Source organism: Bos indicus x Bos taurus, chromosome 16 (genome assembly GCF_003369695.1).
Source record: "Bos indicus x Bos taurus breed Angus x Brahman F1 hybrid chromosome 16, Bos_hybrid_MaternalHap_v2.0, whole genome shotgun sequence".
In the NCBI taxonomy this organism is placed as follows: Eukaryota; Metazoa; Chordata; class Mammalia; order Artiodactyla; family Bovidae; genus Bos; species Bos indicus x Bos taurus.
Genome location: NC_040091.1, coordinates 29,844,468 through 29,860,537, shown reverse-complemented (window position 1 = coordinate 29,860,537; position 16,070 = coordinate 29,844,468). Strand labels below are relative to the sequence as shown.

The following is a 16,070-nucleotide window of genomic DNA, read 5'->3' as shown; positions in this document are numbered from 1 at the left end:
AAACCTAAATATTAAAATAGCGACACTCAATTTCACATGCAATATGAGATTCTGAAATAATTTTAATGACATGGAGGAAGTTCTTAACATAAACTAAAAACAGGTACCAAAGTGTGTGTGTATTTTGGTCTCTATTGTGACCAGAAAAAAAGGCTTTTTCTTTATTGTTCACTCTCCAATCTGAACACATGCAGAGAAAAAGATTGGTCTTTACCCCTACCATGCCTTTGGAGCAACGTTAGCCAATCTCCTACCTCCTAAACAGAAGATGGGAGGAAACTCAGTGACTCTGGTCTAGAGAAAAGGCTCTGAGACACTGACATTTTGCCGCCACTATACCCTCCTTCGGAAAAGCTGGCTTGCCTGTTAGTCACCCTTTGGTGAGTCTTGCCAGTCAAACCCCACCTCCCAAGAACTTCCAGCTAGCTTCAGAGAGCATCACAGTTTTAAAATGAACAAATGGGAGGGAAGGTCAAAATGGGAGAATAGGAGGACATGAAGCTTACTTCCTTCCACTCACACATCAGTAACACATCTACACATGGAGCAATTCTCACCAAAATTTAGAAACTGGCTGAAAGACTCTTACACAACCAAGGTGGTAGAAGAGATCCACACAGAATTAGGTAGGAAAGGAAGAGAAGGAATCCGTTTGGGGTCTGCTCCCCTGGGAGGGACACAGAAGAGGAGAGATATTGCAGGCTTGAAGGGAGTGAGACGTATGAAAACACAACGGTCAACCCAGCCCGGGATCTGTCACCAGGAGGATGAGTCCCCCTAGGGGGGCCGGAAACCAGTGGGACTGACAGAGGGCTGTAAGCAACCTAGACTCCACTCCTAAGAACGTCCCCACACTTGCTCACTCCAGAAACAAGGCACAGAAGACAGATTAAAACTGCATGGGACTCTGGTCAGTTTCCTGCAACTGCCCTGGCGAGCCCCGCCCCCAGCCAGAGACGAGCAACCACTCCACCCCCATCTTGTCTCAGCACTGCTGCCCTCTGCGGGTAAGGTTGCTGGTGCTGGGAAGGGGAAGAACACACACTTAGAACGCAGGAGCCATCTGGGACCCAACCCTCTAGGCTTCGGCTCTGGCAACTTGGGACTCAACGCCGCCCCCTACTGGGCAGTGACAGCCACTGAGCAGAGGAGAAGCCTCAGCTCACACCTGGCTCTGACCCTAGCCCCTCCATTTCCAGAGCTTCCCAGACAAGCAAAAACTAAGAATTTATCAATACTAAGTCAACCCTAAAAGCAATGTTAATAGGTCTCTCTACGTGGTAAAAGAAAAGGCTACAGTAACTAAGAATCTTTAGGAAACGAAAAATCCCACTAGTAAAGGTAAATATATAATAAAGGCTGTGGATCAACCAATTAAACAAACTAGTATGAAGATAAACGGGCTTCCCTCATAGCTCAGTTGGTAAAGAATCGCCTGCAATGCGAGACCCTGGTTTGATTCCTGGGTCTGGAAGATCCACTGGAGAAGGGATAGGCTACCCACTCCAGTATTCTTGGGCTTCCTTTGTGGCTCAGCTGGTAAAGAATCTGCCTGCAATGCGGGAGACCTGGGTTCCATCCCTGGGAAGATCCCCTGGAGAAGGGAAAGGCTACCCACTGCAGTATTATGGCCTGGAGAATTCCATGGACTGTATAGTCCATGGGGTCGCAAAGAGTCAGACATGACTAAGCGACTTTCATTTCACGTCACTTCATGAAGACAAGACAAAAAAAAAATTGTGCAGTCATCTATACTGGCTTTTGAGCAGCAAGCAGTTAGCCCACTTTTGGTAACAATATCTCATTGTGGTTTTGAGTTTCATTTCCCTAATAATTAGTGATGTTGAACATCTTTTCATGTCCCTATTGGTCATCTGTATATCTTCTTTGGATAAGTGCTTATTCAGGTCCTCTGCCCGTTTTTACATTGGGTTGTTTGTTTTTTTGCTGTTGAGTTGTATATGTTATTTATATATTTTGAAAATTGACCTCTTATCAGATGTATGATTTGCAAATATCTTCTCCCATTCAATAGGCTGCCTTTTCATTTTAATGATGGTTTCCTTCTCTGTGCAAAAGGTTTTTCATTTTATTGATCCCATTTGTTTATTTTTGCTTCTCTTTCCCTTACTTTTGAGTTAGAGCCACAAAAACACTGCTAAGAATTCAATGTGGTTACTGCTTATGCTTTCTTCTAGCAAGTGAATGGCTTCAAGTCTTACATTCAAGTATTTAATACATATTAAGTTAATTTTGTGTATGGTATAAGATGAAGCAAAGTGTTAGTCACTCGGTCATGTCCAACTCTTTGCAACCCCATGGACTATAGCCTGCCAGGCTCCTCTGTCCATGGAATTTTCCAGGCAGGAATACTGGAGTGAGTTGTCATTTCCTTCTCCAGGGGATCTTCCTGACCCAGGAACTGAACCTGGGTCTCCTGCATTACAGGCAAACTCTTTACCATTTGAGCCACCAGGGAAACCCTATGATATAAGATAGTGGTCTAGTTTCATTCTTTTGCATGGGACTAGCCAATTTTCCCAACACTGTTTATTGAACAGACTCTCCTTTCTCACTGCATGTTCTTCACGCCTTTTTCATAATTAATCATCCATGTATGTATGAGTTGATTTCTGGGCTCTCAGTTTTGTTCTGTTGATCTCTGTGTCTATTTTTGTACCAGTATCATACTTTCTTTAATTTAAAAATTTAATGAATTCCTAGATATTTGAAAATATAATTCCAGAGAAAGTATTTAAAAGCCTACCATTGAAAGAAAAAGATAAAATCAGAGCAAACTTCATAAAAAACACTTTTTGAAAAGGTGAGTAATTGACATTGAAGAATATTGTAATTATTTTTCACTTTTTAAAAAACTTTTTATTTGGTACTGGGGTATAGCTGAATAATAATGTGGTGATAATTTCAGGTGAACAGCGAGGGACTCGGTTGTACATATACATGTATCCATTCTCCCCAAACTCCCCTCCCGTCCAGGATGCCACATAACATCAAGCAGAGTTCCATGTGCTATACAGTAGGTCCTTCTTGGTTATCCATTTTAAATATAGCAGTGTAGTATATTTTTTTGATCACTATAGTTTTGTAGTACAGTTTGAAACAAGGGAGTGTGATGCTTTCAGGTTTGTTCTTCTTTCTCAAGATTGTTTTGACTATTGGGGATCTTTGCAGTTCTATACAAATTTTAGAATTATTCTACTTCTGTGAAATTTGTCACTAGACTTTTGATAGGGATTGTATTGAATCAGTAGATAAATTTGAGTGGTATGGGCATTTAAATGTATTAATTCTTCCAACTCATGAACATGGGCTGCATATCCATTTATTTGCGTTTTCATCAGTTTCTTTCATCAGTGTACTAGAGTTTTCTGTGTGGGGTATTTCACCTTCTAGGGAAAGTAAGAAGCTATGTTAGGACAATTAAGAAGCAAGATAATATTCTTAATTTAGAAATAAGAATAAATTAAGAGGAGAACACACCTTGATAGAAGAGGGGAGCAAAGGGAACCAGAAACTTGAGCTGGCTAGGGTTTTGTCTTATAAGACTCCACAGCGGTCTCTTGTTATTGTCATCATTTAAGATGTCTGCTTCTATGACACTCAAAATGCCTTTAAAAAATATTTTCCTGAGTTTGCCTCCATAGAACCAGAAAAATTCAACACTTTATTTGATTTTGTAATGATATAAGGATTTTGGTATGGAAGATTAACATTATCCTAAATAGATACACTGATAACTTCCACTGGGGGCAAAGAATTTCCAAAATGAAAAAAAATTTTTTTTCCTTAAAGAAGGGATTCTAGAATAATACATACCTGGTATTCTTGATTTTTGTCCCGGTTCTCAATTGCTTGAAATAGCTCTTCGCACACATTTGGAATGATACCCTTGTTTGCACCAAACCCAATCATGGAATAGCTTTTTCCAGAGCCAGTCTGCCCATAGGCCAAGAGAGTAGTATTATAGCCTTGCCAAGCACTGTCCAGAATTCCCCTGCCAAGATCATGAAAAACCTCTTTCTGGAAAGAAAATTGCAGGTATTATGTTCAGCACAGACTTTTCACAGTACTTTTAAAATCTAACATTCTGGTTTTGATGAATTCCACCTTAATTAGTATCATTCAACTTACTTGAAATATAACTCATATGCTATTTTAGAACCAATGGAATAAAGCTGGAAACCAAAAATAGATTTGTCAGTTTGGAAGATACTGATCACCATGGGATCACCGCAGATCTTCAACTAGCTACTGCTACTGCTGCTAAGTCGCTTCAGTCTTGTCCGACTCTGTGCGACCCCAGAGACGGCAGCCCACCAGGCTCCCCCATCCCTGGGATTCTCCAGGCAAGAACACTGGAGTGGGTTGCCATTTCCTTCTCCAGTGCATGAAAGTGAAAAGTGAAAGTGAAGTCGCTCAGTCGTGTCCGACCCTCAGCAACCCCATGGACTGCAGCCTACCAGGCTCCTCCATCCATGGGATTTTCCAGGCAAGAGTACTGGAGTGGAGTGCCATTGCCTTCTCCATCAACTAGCTAGTACCCATCAGTAATGGACTTATGTATTTTACAAAACATGGGCTAGGTCTTTAAAATTCAGCAATTAGACAAACATTTCAAGGCTCCAAGGGACACAGACCAGCCAAAGTATTTTCTATTGGGTTGACCAAAGTGTTCATTTGTTTTTTATCTAAAAGATGGTTGTAGTAGTCCTTAATAGTCTTTAACTTCATTTGAAACAATTTTGTTACATTGCATTGTGACAGTTGTCATCTCAGTGTACATTTAGAAAAACATCAGAAATTGGTGAATTTTTGTATAACCATTTTAATATTGAAGATGGAAAAATAAAAGCAACATTTTGGCATATTGTGTGTATTATTTCAAGAAAAGTAAAAAAATTTATGAAGTGTATGGAGAAGGTGCTGTGACTGATCGAATGTGTTAAAAGTGGTTTGTGGTTTCCCTGGACATGTTCCATGGTCGAGTAGACCACTTGAAGTTCAAGGTCAACTATCACAATTCTTGCAGTCTTTTAAAACTGTCTTTTGAAAACTGAGATAGAATTGACACATAACATTAAATAGTTTCAAATGTATAGCATAATGATTTGATCTATGTATTTATTGAGAAATGAATACCAGAAGTTCACACCCATTACTTCACAGAGTTAAACATTTTTTTCTTCAATGAGAACATTTAAGATCTACTCTTTTAGCAACCTTCGAATATACAACGTTGGATTGTTAACTCCAGGCATACCTCAGAGATACTATGGGTTCAGTTCCAAACCATCACAATAAAGAAAGTAATGCAGTAACATGAGTCACAATTTTTTTGGTTTTCCAGTGCACATAAAAGTTATGTTTACACTATACTGTAATTTATTGTGTAATAGCATGACATCTAAAAAAAAACCAATGGATATATCAGTTTAAAAATATCTCACTGCTCAAAAATGCTACCCATCATCTGAGTCTTCAAGGAGTCATAATCTTTTTGTAATAGTATCATCAAAGTTCACTGGTCACAGATTACTATGAGAAATAGAAAGAAAAAGTTTTAAATATTTGGGAAAGTTACTAAAATGTGACACAGAGACATGAAGTGAGCAATGTTGGGAAAGTGGCACCAATTGACTCAGGCTTGCTTGATTCACGACTGCCAGAAATCTTCAATTAGTGAAAACAAAATGCCCAAATACTGTATCTGAAAAGTGCAATAAAGCAAAGCACCTGTATAATCACCATGCTATATATTACATCTCTAGGACTTATTTATCTTACTGGAAGTTTGTAACTTTTGATGATCTTCTCCATTTTCACCCATATACCAGTCTCACCCCCCTCAACTCCACCCCCAAACACTAACCCCCTGCCTCTGGAAACCAACAATCTGTTCTCTGTTATCACGTTCATTTTTAAAAATATTCCACAGTAAGTATTTCTTTCTCTGTACAACTTATTTTACTTAGCATAATGTCCCTAAGGTCCATCCATGTTGGTGCAAATGGTGGCATTTCCTTCTTTTTAATGGCTGAATGATATTCTATTGTCTATATATGTATGTGCATATATGTATATATATGTATATATACATATGTATTTCTTGGTGGCTCATATTGTAAAGAATCTGCCTGAAATGCAGGAGACCCGGGTTCAATCCCTGGGTTGGGAAGATCCCCTGGAGGACGGCATGACAACCCACTCCAGGATTCTTGGCTGGAGAATCCCATGGACAGAGGAGCCTGATGGGCTACAGTTCATGGGGTTGCAAAGAGTCAGACATGACTGAGTGACTAAGCACGGAACTGCATATACATACATATATATATACACACACATACATTTTCTTTATCCATTGTCTTGATTATTGTAGATCTGTCTACAGTGGGTTTCAGTTCTTCAAATTAATGTTGGCTACTGTAAGTCCTTTACAATTCCATGTCAATTATTGAAATAGTGTAATTTCTGTAAAAAGTTACCATTGGCGTTTTGGTTGAGATTTTTTTGAATCTGTTGATCAATATGACTTCTTAATAATGTTGAGTCTTCTGATTTGTATTCCTCTTCTTAATGTTTTTATAGTGCACAGATTTTGCATAGATTTTGTAAATTTAACCAACTAGTTCATGGTTTTGATGTTGCTGTAAATATTTTACAATCTTAATTACAGTTCAGTTCAGTCGCTCAGTCATGTCTGAATCACAGCACACCAGACCTCCCTGTCCATCACCAACTCCCGGAGTTTACTCAAACTCATGTCCATTGAGTCGGTGAGGCCATCCAGCCATCTCATCCTGTCATTCCCTTCTCCTCCTGCCTCCAATCGCTCCCAGCATCAGTGTCTTTTCCAATGAGTCAACTCTTCACATGAGGTGGCCAAAGTATTGGAGTTTCAGCTTTAGCATCAGTCCTTCCAATGAACACCCAGGACTGATCTCCTTTAGAATGGACTGGTTGGATCTTGTAATTATATGTGATTATGAGTGAGTGAGTGAGTGAAATCTCTCAGTCGTGTCTGACTCTTTGCGACCCCATGGATTGTAGCCTATCAGGATCCTCAGTCCATGGGATTTTCCAGGCAAGAATACAGGAGTGGGTTGCCATTTCCTTCTCCAGGGGATCTTCCTGACTCAGAGATCGAACCCAAGTCTCCCGCATTGTAGGTACACGCTTTACCATCTGAGCCACCAGGGATTTGAGTACATAAATAAATTATAATCTTAATTTCCAATTGCTCACTGCTAGCATAGAGAGATGGCTTCTCAGGTGGCTCAGTGGTAAAGAATCCTCTTGCCAACACAGGAGACACAGGAGATGGCGGTTCAATCCCTGGATAGGGATCCACTGGAAGAGGAACTGGCAACCCATTCCAGTATTCTTCCCTGGAGAATCCCATGGACAGAGGAGCCTGCCAAGCTGGAGTCCACTGGGTCACAAAGAGTTGGATACAACTAAGCATGCGTGTAGCATAGGGGAATTTTATCAATTTTTGTATATTGACCTTGGTTAACAAACTTATTCACTGTAGTAGCTTTTCATCCACTTTTTTGGCAGATTCCTTAGGGCTTTTTTCATAGATAATTATGTTGTCTGCAAGTAGTTATACTTCTTCATTTTCAACCTGCATATCATTCAGTTCAGTTCAGTCTCTGAGTTGTGTACGACTCTTTGCAACCCCATGAACTGCTGCACGGCAGGCCTCCCTGTCCATCACCAACTCCTGGAGTCCACTCAAACTCACGTCCATTGTGTCAGTGATGCCATTCAACCATCTCATCCTCTGTCGTCCCTTCTCCTCCTGCCCTCAATCTTTCCCAGCATCAGGGTTTTTTCAAATGAGTCAGTTCTTCACATAGACCAAAGTATTGGAGTTTCAGCTTCAACATCAGTCCCTCCAATGAACACCCAGGACTGATCTCCTTTAGGATGGACTGGTTGGATCTCCTTGCAATACAAGGGACTCTCAAGAGTCTTCTCCAACACCACAGTTCAAAAGCATCAATTCTTCGGTGCTCAGCTTTCTTTATAGTCCAACTCTCACATCCATACATGACCACTGGAAAAACCATAGCCTTGACTAGACGGACCTTTGTTAGCAAAGAATTGTCTCTGCTTTTTAATATGCTGTCTAGGTTGGTCATGACTTTCCTTCTAAGGAGCAAGCGTCTTTTAATTCATGGCTGCAATCACCATCTGCAGTGATTTTGGAGCCCAGAAAAATAAAGTCAGCCACTGTTTCCCCATCTATTTCCCATGAATTGATGGGACCAGATGCCATGATCTTAGTTTTCTGAATGTTGAGCTTTAAGCCAACTTTTTCACTCTCCTCTTTCACTTTCATCAAGAGACTCTTTAGTTCCTCTTCACTTTCTGCCATAAGGGTGGTATCATCTGCATTTCTGAGGTTATTGATATTTCTCCTGGCAATCTTGATTCCAGCTTGTCCTTCTTCCAGACCAGCGTTTCTCATGATGTACTCTGCATATAAGTTAAATAAGCAGGGTGACAATATACAGCCTTGATGTACTCCTTTTCCTGTTTGGAACCAGTCTGTTGTTCCATGTTCAGTTCTAACTGTTGCTTCCTGTCCTGCATATAGGTTTCTCAAGAGGCAGGTCAGGTGGTCTGGTATTCCCATCTCTTGCAGAATTTTCCACAGTTGATGGTGATCCACACAGTGAAAGGCTTTGGCATAGTCAATAAAGCAGAAATAGATGTTTTCCTGGAACTCTCTTGCTTTTTCCATGATCTAGCGGATGTTGGCAATTTGATCTCGGTTCCTCTGCCTTTTCTAAAACCAGCTTGAACATCAGGAAGTTCACGGTTCACATATTGCTGAAGCCTGGCTTGGAGAATTTTGAGCATCACTTTACTAGCGTGTGAGATGAGTGCAATTGTGTGGTAGTTGGAGCATTCTTTGGCATTGCCTTTCTTTGGGATTGGAATGAAAACGGACCTTTTCCAGTCCTGTGGCCACTGCTGAGTTTTCCAAATTTGCTGGCATATTGAGTGCAGCACTTTCACAGCATCATCTTTCAGGATTTGGAATAGCTCAACTGGAATTCCATCACCTTCACTAGCTTTGTTCTTAGTGATGCTTTCTAAGGCCCACTTGACTTCACATTCCAGGATGTCTGGCTCTAGGTGAGTGATCACACAATCGTGATCATCTGGGTCATGAAGATCTTTTTTGTACAGTTCTTCTGTGTATTCCTGCCATCTCTTCTTAATATCTCCTGCTTCTGTTAGGTCCATACCATTTCTGTCCTTTATTGAGCCCATCTTTGCATGAAATGTTCCCTTGGTATCTCTAATTTTCTTGAAGAGATCTCTAGTCTTTCCCATTCTGTTGTTTTCCTCTATTTCTTTGCATTGATCGCTGAGGAAGGCTTTCTTATCTCTTCTTGCTATCCTTTGGAACTCTGCATTCAGATGCTTATATCTTTCCTTTTCTCCTTTGCTTTTCACTTCTCTTCTTTTCACAGCTATTTGCAAGGCCTCCTCAGACAGCCATTTTGCTTTTTTGCATTTCTTTTCCACGGGGATGGTCTTGATCCCTGTCTCCTGTACAGTGTCATGAACCTCTGTCCATAGTTCATCAGGCACTCTATCTATCAGATCTATTATTTTACTGTCTTAAATTAGTCTTTTTTAATCCCTTTCTTGCTTTTTCTATACTTTTATTTTCCTAAATTCTTAGGTGGAGGAACCTAGACTGTTGATTTGAGATTGTTCTCTAATATAATCACTTAATGCCCTAAGCCTTGATTTAGCTGCATCCCACAAATTTTGATAAATGTTTTGATTTTCATTCAGTTCAAAATATTTACCAATTTCCTGTATTCTTTATTCCCTGACCTATGGATTATTTAGAAGACTGTCATTTTCTAAATATTAGTGGAGTTTCCTAATAATTTTCAGTCATTCCTTTCTAGTTTAATTCCATTGTGTTCAGAGAAGATACTTTGTATGATTTCAGTTATCTTACATCTATTGGGACTAGTTTTATGATCCAGAATATAATTTACCATAAAGTTCCATGCTCACTTGAAAAAAAGTGTGTAGTGCTGTGGTTGAACGGAGGGTAGCAAAATTGTTCTATAGTTGTCAAGTAGGTTGATAATATTGTTCTGGTTATCTATAATATTGATTTGGGGTTATTTGCTCTATTACTCAGAGAGGAGTGATGAAGTCACCAATCAACGGTAGATTTGAATATTTCTCTTTCAGTGTCTATCAGCTTCTGCTTTGTGTACTTTCAAGTTCTGTTAATAAGTACATACCCACTTAGGATGGTATGTATGAAATATTTCTTGTTCTGAAGTCTACTTTGTGTGATGTAAATATAGCATCTGTAGTTTTCCTCTTCTTAGTGTTAACACGAGTATCTATTTATTTATATTTAAATTGTGTTTGTGTAGACAGATATGGGCTTCCTAGGTGGCTTGGTGATAAAGAACCTGCCCGCCAGTGCAGGAGATACAGGAGATTCAGGTTGCATCCCTGGGTCAGGAAGATTCCCCTAGAGTAGGAACTGGCAGCCCGCTCCAGTATTCTTGCCTAGAGAATCCCTTGAACAGAGGAGCCTTGAGGCCTCAGGCCCTTGGGGTTGCAAAAAGTGGGACGCAACTGAGCATGCGTGCACTTAAGATGACATAGTTGGATCCAGCTTTACCTATCAAATCTGATTATCTATACTATCTAATTGGCATGTTTAGTTACACCTGATATAATAACCAATGGTTGGCATTAAATCTACTATCTTGCTATTTGTGTTCTGCTTATTTCATCTCCTCTTTGTTTTTCCCTCCCATTCTTTTCCTGCCATGCTCCAAGTTTCTTTCATAATTTCATTTTCCCACAGTTGACTCATTACTTTTTTTGATAGATTTTTTTATTGATTGCTCTAGGACAGTGGTTCCCAAAGTGCATTCTGAGGGGACCTATGAAATTCTTTCAGTGAGTTTGTGAAGTCAGAAAAATTTGACAGAGCATTTTTAGGGGTGGTTTAACAATTGCACTCATCTCATACGCTAGTAAAGTAATGCTCAAAATTCTCCAAGCCAGGCTTCAGCTATACGTGAACCATGAACTTCCAGATGTTCAAGCTGGTTTTATTTATTTTTTTTATCTTTCTTAAATTTTATTTCTAAGCAACCATTGTTTTTCAAGCTGGTTTTAGAAAAGGCAGAGGAAACAGAGATCAAATTGCCAACATCCGCTGGATCATGGAAAAAGCAAGAGAGTTCCAGGAAAACATCTATTTCTGCTTTATTGACTATGCCAAAGCCTTTCACTGTGTGGATCACAATAAACTGTGGAAAATTCTGAAAGAGATGGGAATACCAGACCACCTGACCTGCCTCTTGCGAAACCTATATGCAGGTCAGGAAGCAACAGTTAGAACTGGACATGGAACAACAGACTGGTTCCAAACAGGAAAAGGAGTACATCAAGGCTGTATATTGTCCCCTGCTTATTTAACTTATATGCAGAGTACATCATGAGAAACGCTGGTCTGGAAGAAGCACAAGCTGGAATCAAGATTGCCAGGAGAAATATCAATAACCCCAGATATGCAGATGATACCACCCTTATGGCAGAAAGTGAAGAGGAACTAAAGAGCCTCTTGATGAAAGTGAAAGAGGAGAGTGAAAAAGTTGGCTTAAAGCTCAACATTCAGAAAACTAAGATCATGGCGTCTGGTCCCATCAATTCATGGGAAATAGATGGGGAAACAGTGGAAATAGTGTCAGACTTTATTTTTTGGGGCTCCAAAATCACTGCATGGTGACTGCAGCCATGAAATTAAAAGACTCTTACTCCTCAGAAGGAAAGTTATGACCAACCTAGATAGCATATTCAAAAGCAGAGACATTCCTTTGCCAACAAAGGTCCATCTAGTTAAGGCTATGGTTTTTCCAGTGGTCATGTATGGATGTAAGCGTTGGACTGTGAAGAAAGCTGAGTGCTGAAGAATTGATGCTTTTGAACTGTGGTGTTGGAGAAGACTCTTGAGAGTCCCTTGGATTGCAAGGAGATCCAACCAGTCCATTCTAAAGGAGATCATCCCTAGGTGTTCTTTGGAAGGAATGATGCTAAAGCTGAAGCTCCAGTACTTTGGCCACCTCATGTGAAGAGTTGACTCATTGGAAAAGACTCTGATGCTGGGAGGGATTGGGGGCAGGTGGAGAAGGGGACGACAGAGGATGAGATGGCTGGATGGCATCACCAATTCGATGGACGTGAGTTTGGGTGGACTCCAGGAGGCCTGGCATGCTGCGATTCATGGGGTTGCAAAGAGTTGGACACGACTGAGTGACTGAACTGAACTGAATAAAGGCTATAATCTTTGAGCTGAGTTTTCAAAGATGAGTAGACAAGAAGAATAGAGAGAAAAGGTTGGGAGGAAATGAACAGAGCCTCAGTAACTTGTGGGAAAATCTCAAGCATACATGTAACTGGAGTCATAGAAGAAATAAGGGGAGGCCAAAAATACTTGGAGAAATTATGGTTGAAATTTTTTCAAAGCGGAAATTACAAACACATAGATTTATGCAGGTTAATGAGCTCTATCCACATTGAAATGACTTTTCCTTTGTACCCCATTGTATCCCACATATATTTTTATAGAACCTGTAGCATTTGAATGCACTTTTTTGCCTGTCTCCCTACACCAAATTCTGAGCAACTTTCAGGCAGAATAGTGTATGGCACATGGTAAATACTCGATAAACCAAAATTCTCAAATGCCGAGTGCCACACAAGTTTGGCTTATTTTGCTTATATCAGAGAGGAAAATATAACTGACTTGACCAATATTCCTTTTTTGAAACATGTAAATACATCAGAAAAATAACAGACTTAAGTGTCTAAAGAATTATTTAGGCAACAGTTATGCTTTTGGACCTCATAAAAAAAATCAATGTACTAATATATTGCTAACACTTAAAAAAAAAAAACTTCCATTGATGCTATTTTAAAGTAATTTACCTGGCCTGCAAATTTGCTGCCACGATCAGCTGAAATAAACACACCATCTTTATCCTTTTGAAATCCACTGTGAGACCAATATGCCAGGTCAAAAGTAAATGTCTTCGTATGTCCTGGATTCTTAGGGTCTTGTATAATGGTGGTGGTCCTGGAATGCATGGAAATCACACATTTGCTCCCAGAATTCTTCTCTCTCTATAGTCAAATCACAAATTTAAGTCAATCATTAGTTTTCCTGTCATCCAATTTTTTTGCAGATCTTTACATCTAGTAAGAAATTAAGCTAGTAACTTACCGTTCATTCATTTTGTTCTCTGATTATTCTTAGCAGCTGTTATGACAACAGTTGCTGTTATGGGTCCTCAGAACTTTTGAAAGGCTTGTCTCCAGTCATATTAACTTTCTGAGAATAGCATATCCAACACTCAGCTACGCTAATAGCATAAACTACAGCATCAGAGATCCATTCCCAACATGGCAACATAAGATGCTACCCTGTCCCACTCTCCAACAAAACTGGTGAAAAGTATTAAACAAAAAAATGAAAATGAAAAAAAAACAAAAGGAAATGGAAATGGTTCTAAGAGCAACAGCCAATGAAGAAAGATCTATTCAAGAAATCTATCAAAATTTGGTAAGAAAGGAGAGTCCATGGTGTTTAAGCAAGACTATTCCTTCTCTCGCCACTGTCAGCTGAACCAAGGAGAGACAACTCCAGACTGCTGGAGCTGAGAGCACAGGGCTCCCTTTCTCCCTGGGTCCCAGGAGGAGGGATTTCTTCCTGAGAGGATAATGTCAGCATTTCTCACCCTGCCCCCTTCCACCTGTGACTGAGGCTTCATGTGGGAAAGTATGGGTAAGAGGTGGGAGCTCCTTCTTCTACCCAGTTTCCACACATGGAACAGAGACTCTGCCTTGGTTGCAGCGTGCTGAGAATACTCGGGTGCTGACCACACTTGCCCTGGCTCCCGAGGTGGTAGTTCTTTGCCAGGAGAGACAAGCTGAGATGACTGCAGGTTGCTGTTCTACACTAACCAAAAACTGGGCTTCTAGAGCAGGGCCGTCATACAGAGTAGCTTCCTTGTGTCCCCACCCACAAATCCAGAGCCCTGGTTTAGAGATCTTGCCTGGGCGCTTAACCTCTTCCCAGAGGAACTGACTTCATTTGCCCCCTTAGAGACGTCCAACACTAAGAGCACTCTTTAGAACAGAGGTGCTGTGATGAAGGGCAACTCGGAGATTCAAGATAACAGGTTAAAGTACAGGTTCTCTGGTTTGGCTTCCCTGGTGGCTCAGATGGTAGAGAATTGGCCTGCAATGCAGGAGACCCCAGTTCAATCCCTGGGTAGAAAGATACCCTGGAGAAGGAAATGGCAACCCACTCCAGTATTCTTGACTAGGGAAATTCCATGGACAGAGGAGCCTGGCGAGCTACATGGGATCGCAAAGAGTTGGACACAACTGACTCACTTTTTTTGGTCTGGTTTGCTGGGGAGGAACCCACCCGGACTCAGAAAAAATATCAATCACTGATCTCAGAAACTAATCCTTTTTTAAAAGGAACCAGAATTTGATTGAAATAGTTCGTAGAGCAATTTATGCCCCTGGTCATTGTTGAAAATAGAGCAATCAGTCGGCAATCAGTGGACTTCACACTTTGGTGTGGTCGAGAGAAAGGGGGCCCTACAAAAACTGTTACCATCCCACAGTGACCAGGTAGGAAATAAAACTTCACTAAAATAATCCAGCCAATCACTAAACAAATGTTGGGGAAGTTCATACAAGTAGTCTTGTCCAGGCTTCAGAAGCAGCAATAGGTCTTTGACTGATCAGAGACCCTGAAAGGAATTACATGCCAAACTGCTGACTGGCAGGAACGCTGAAAGTAGGTCTTGAGAACCAACAGTTAAGGGAATAAATAACATGGATGGTAAAGAGTCACAAAACTTCCTGGGCCTGGGGAATCTGGCCAGTTCCCAGGGATCACTGAACATTCTGAGACTGACAACTAGAAATACAAACATTTAACACAATAGCCGAAGCTGCATCTTTGCATGTAAGCTGATGACTACCAGCCAGCCTGAAGCTTGGTGATAAAAGCAGGACTCCTTTGGATGGCACTCTCAAGTCTCACCCATGGAATGCACCTTCAAATTGGGGACTCCAGATTGCTGAACCAGGGACTTCCCAGTGTTCCTTAACTCTGGATGTAGGTGTTCCCCCAATTAGGTGATGTATATGGATATGTATTTTCTGCTATACTGCTTGTGGATCTTCCAACTGGGGCTGTGGCTTGAATCTGGATGTAGTGCTTCCCCAATCTGGTGATGTACATATATTTATCTCTTGCTATATTGCTTGTCCTCATACTGTAACTTACTATTAATATAAGAAACTTCCTTAATTCTTGCCTTCTTAAAGACAAAGTGGTTATTTTGCCAGTGAATTCTCTGAACCTGAAAGTCCTTCAGCAGAACACAAATCTTTCGGCAAAACAACAAATAAACAAGCAAATAACAATAACAAGCTAAAGAAGACTGGGAAGAGCAGCACTCAGATTTGCTACAATGCATTATCTAAAATGTCCAGTCCGTCCAATAAAAAACTGTGACCGCAAAGAAATAGGCAAGTAAGATCCATACACTGGAAGGGAAGCTGGCAACAGAAACTGAGAGTAATCAGATGCAGGAGTTACCAGAAAAGTAAAAACCATAAATATATTCACAGCACTGAAGGAAACCAGATTAAAGAAATAAAGGAAAGATTATAAAGGAATAATATAAACAATTTATTACATTAGATAATTTAGATGAAATGGACAAATTCTTAGACACCAAGTACGAAATACTCAAGAATAGACAATTTGAATAGACCCGTAACAAACGAAGAGACTGTAGTAAAAACAAAACTACTCATGAACAAATGGCTAGACTGCTTGATTCTACAAAGATTTACAGAATTAATACCAATTCTTCATAAACTCTTCCAAAACATAGAAAAGGGAATACTCCCTAACTTATTTTTATGAAGCCAGTATTACCCTGATACTAAGT

At 40.3% G+C, this 16,070-nt stretch overlaps 1 protein-coding gene across 1 annotated transcript in view; it reads right to left on the bottom strand.

Moving 5' to 3' along the window:
• The window catches only part of LOC113906205 (kinesin-like protein KIF28P), an 80,726-nt gene that overhangs the window by 59,297 nt on the left and 5,359 nt on the right, over positions 1 to 16,070 (bottom strand). Inside the window, exons 2-3 of the mRNA XM_027564101.1 lie at positions 13,018 to 13,212; positions 3,838 to 4,041 (exon numbers count right to left, since the gene is read on the bottom strand). Of these exons, the coding sequence (XP_027419902.1) occupies positions 3,838 to 4,041; positions 13,018 to 13,212 (399 nt within the window). The remainder of the gene's footprint in view (positions 1 to 3,837; positions 4,042 to 13,017; positions 13,213 to 16,070) is intronic.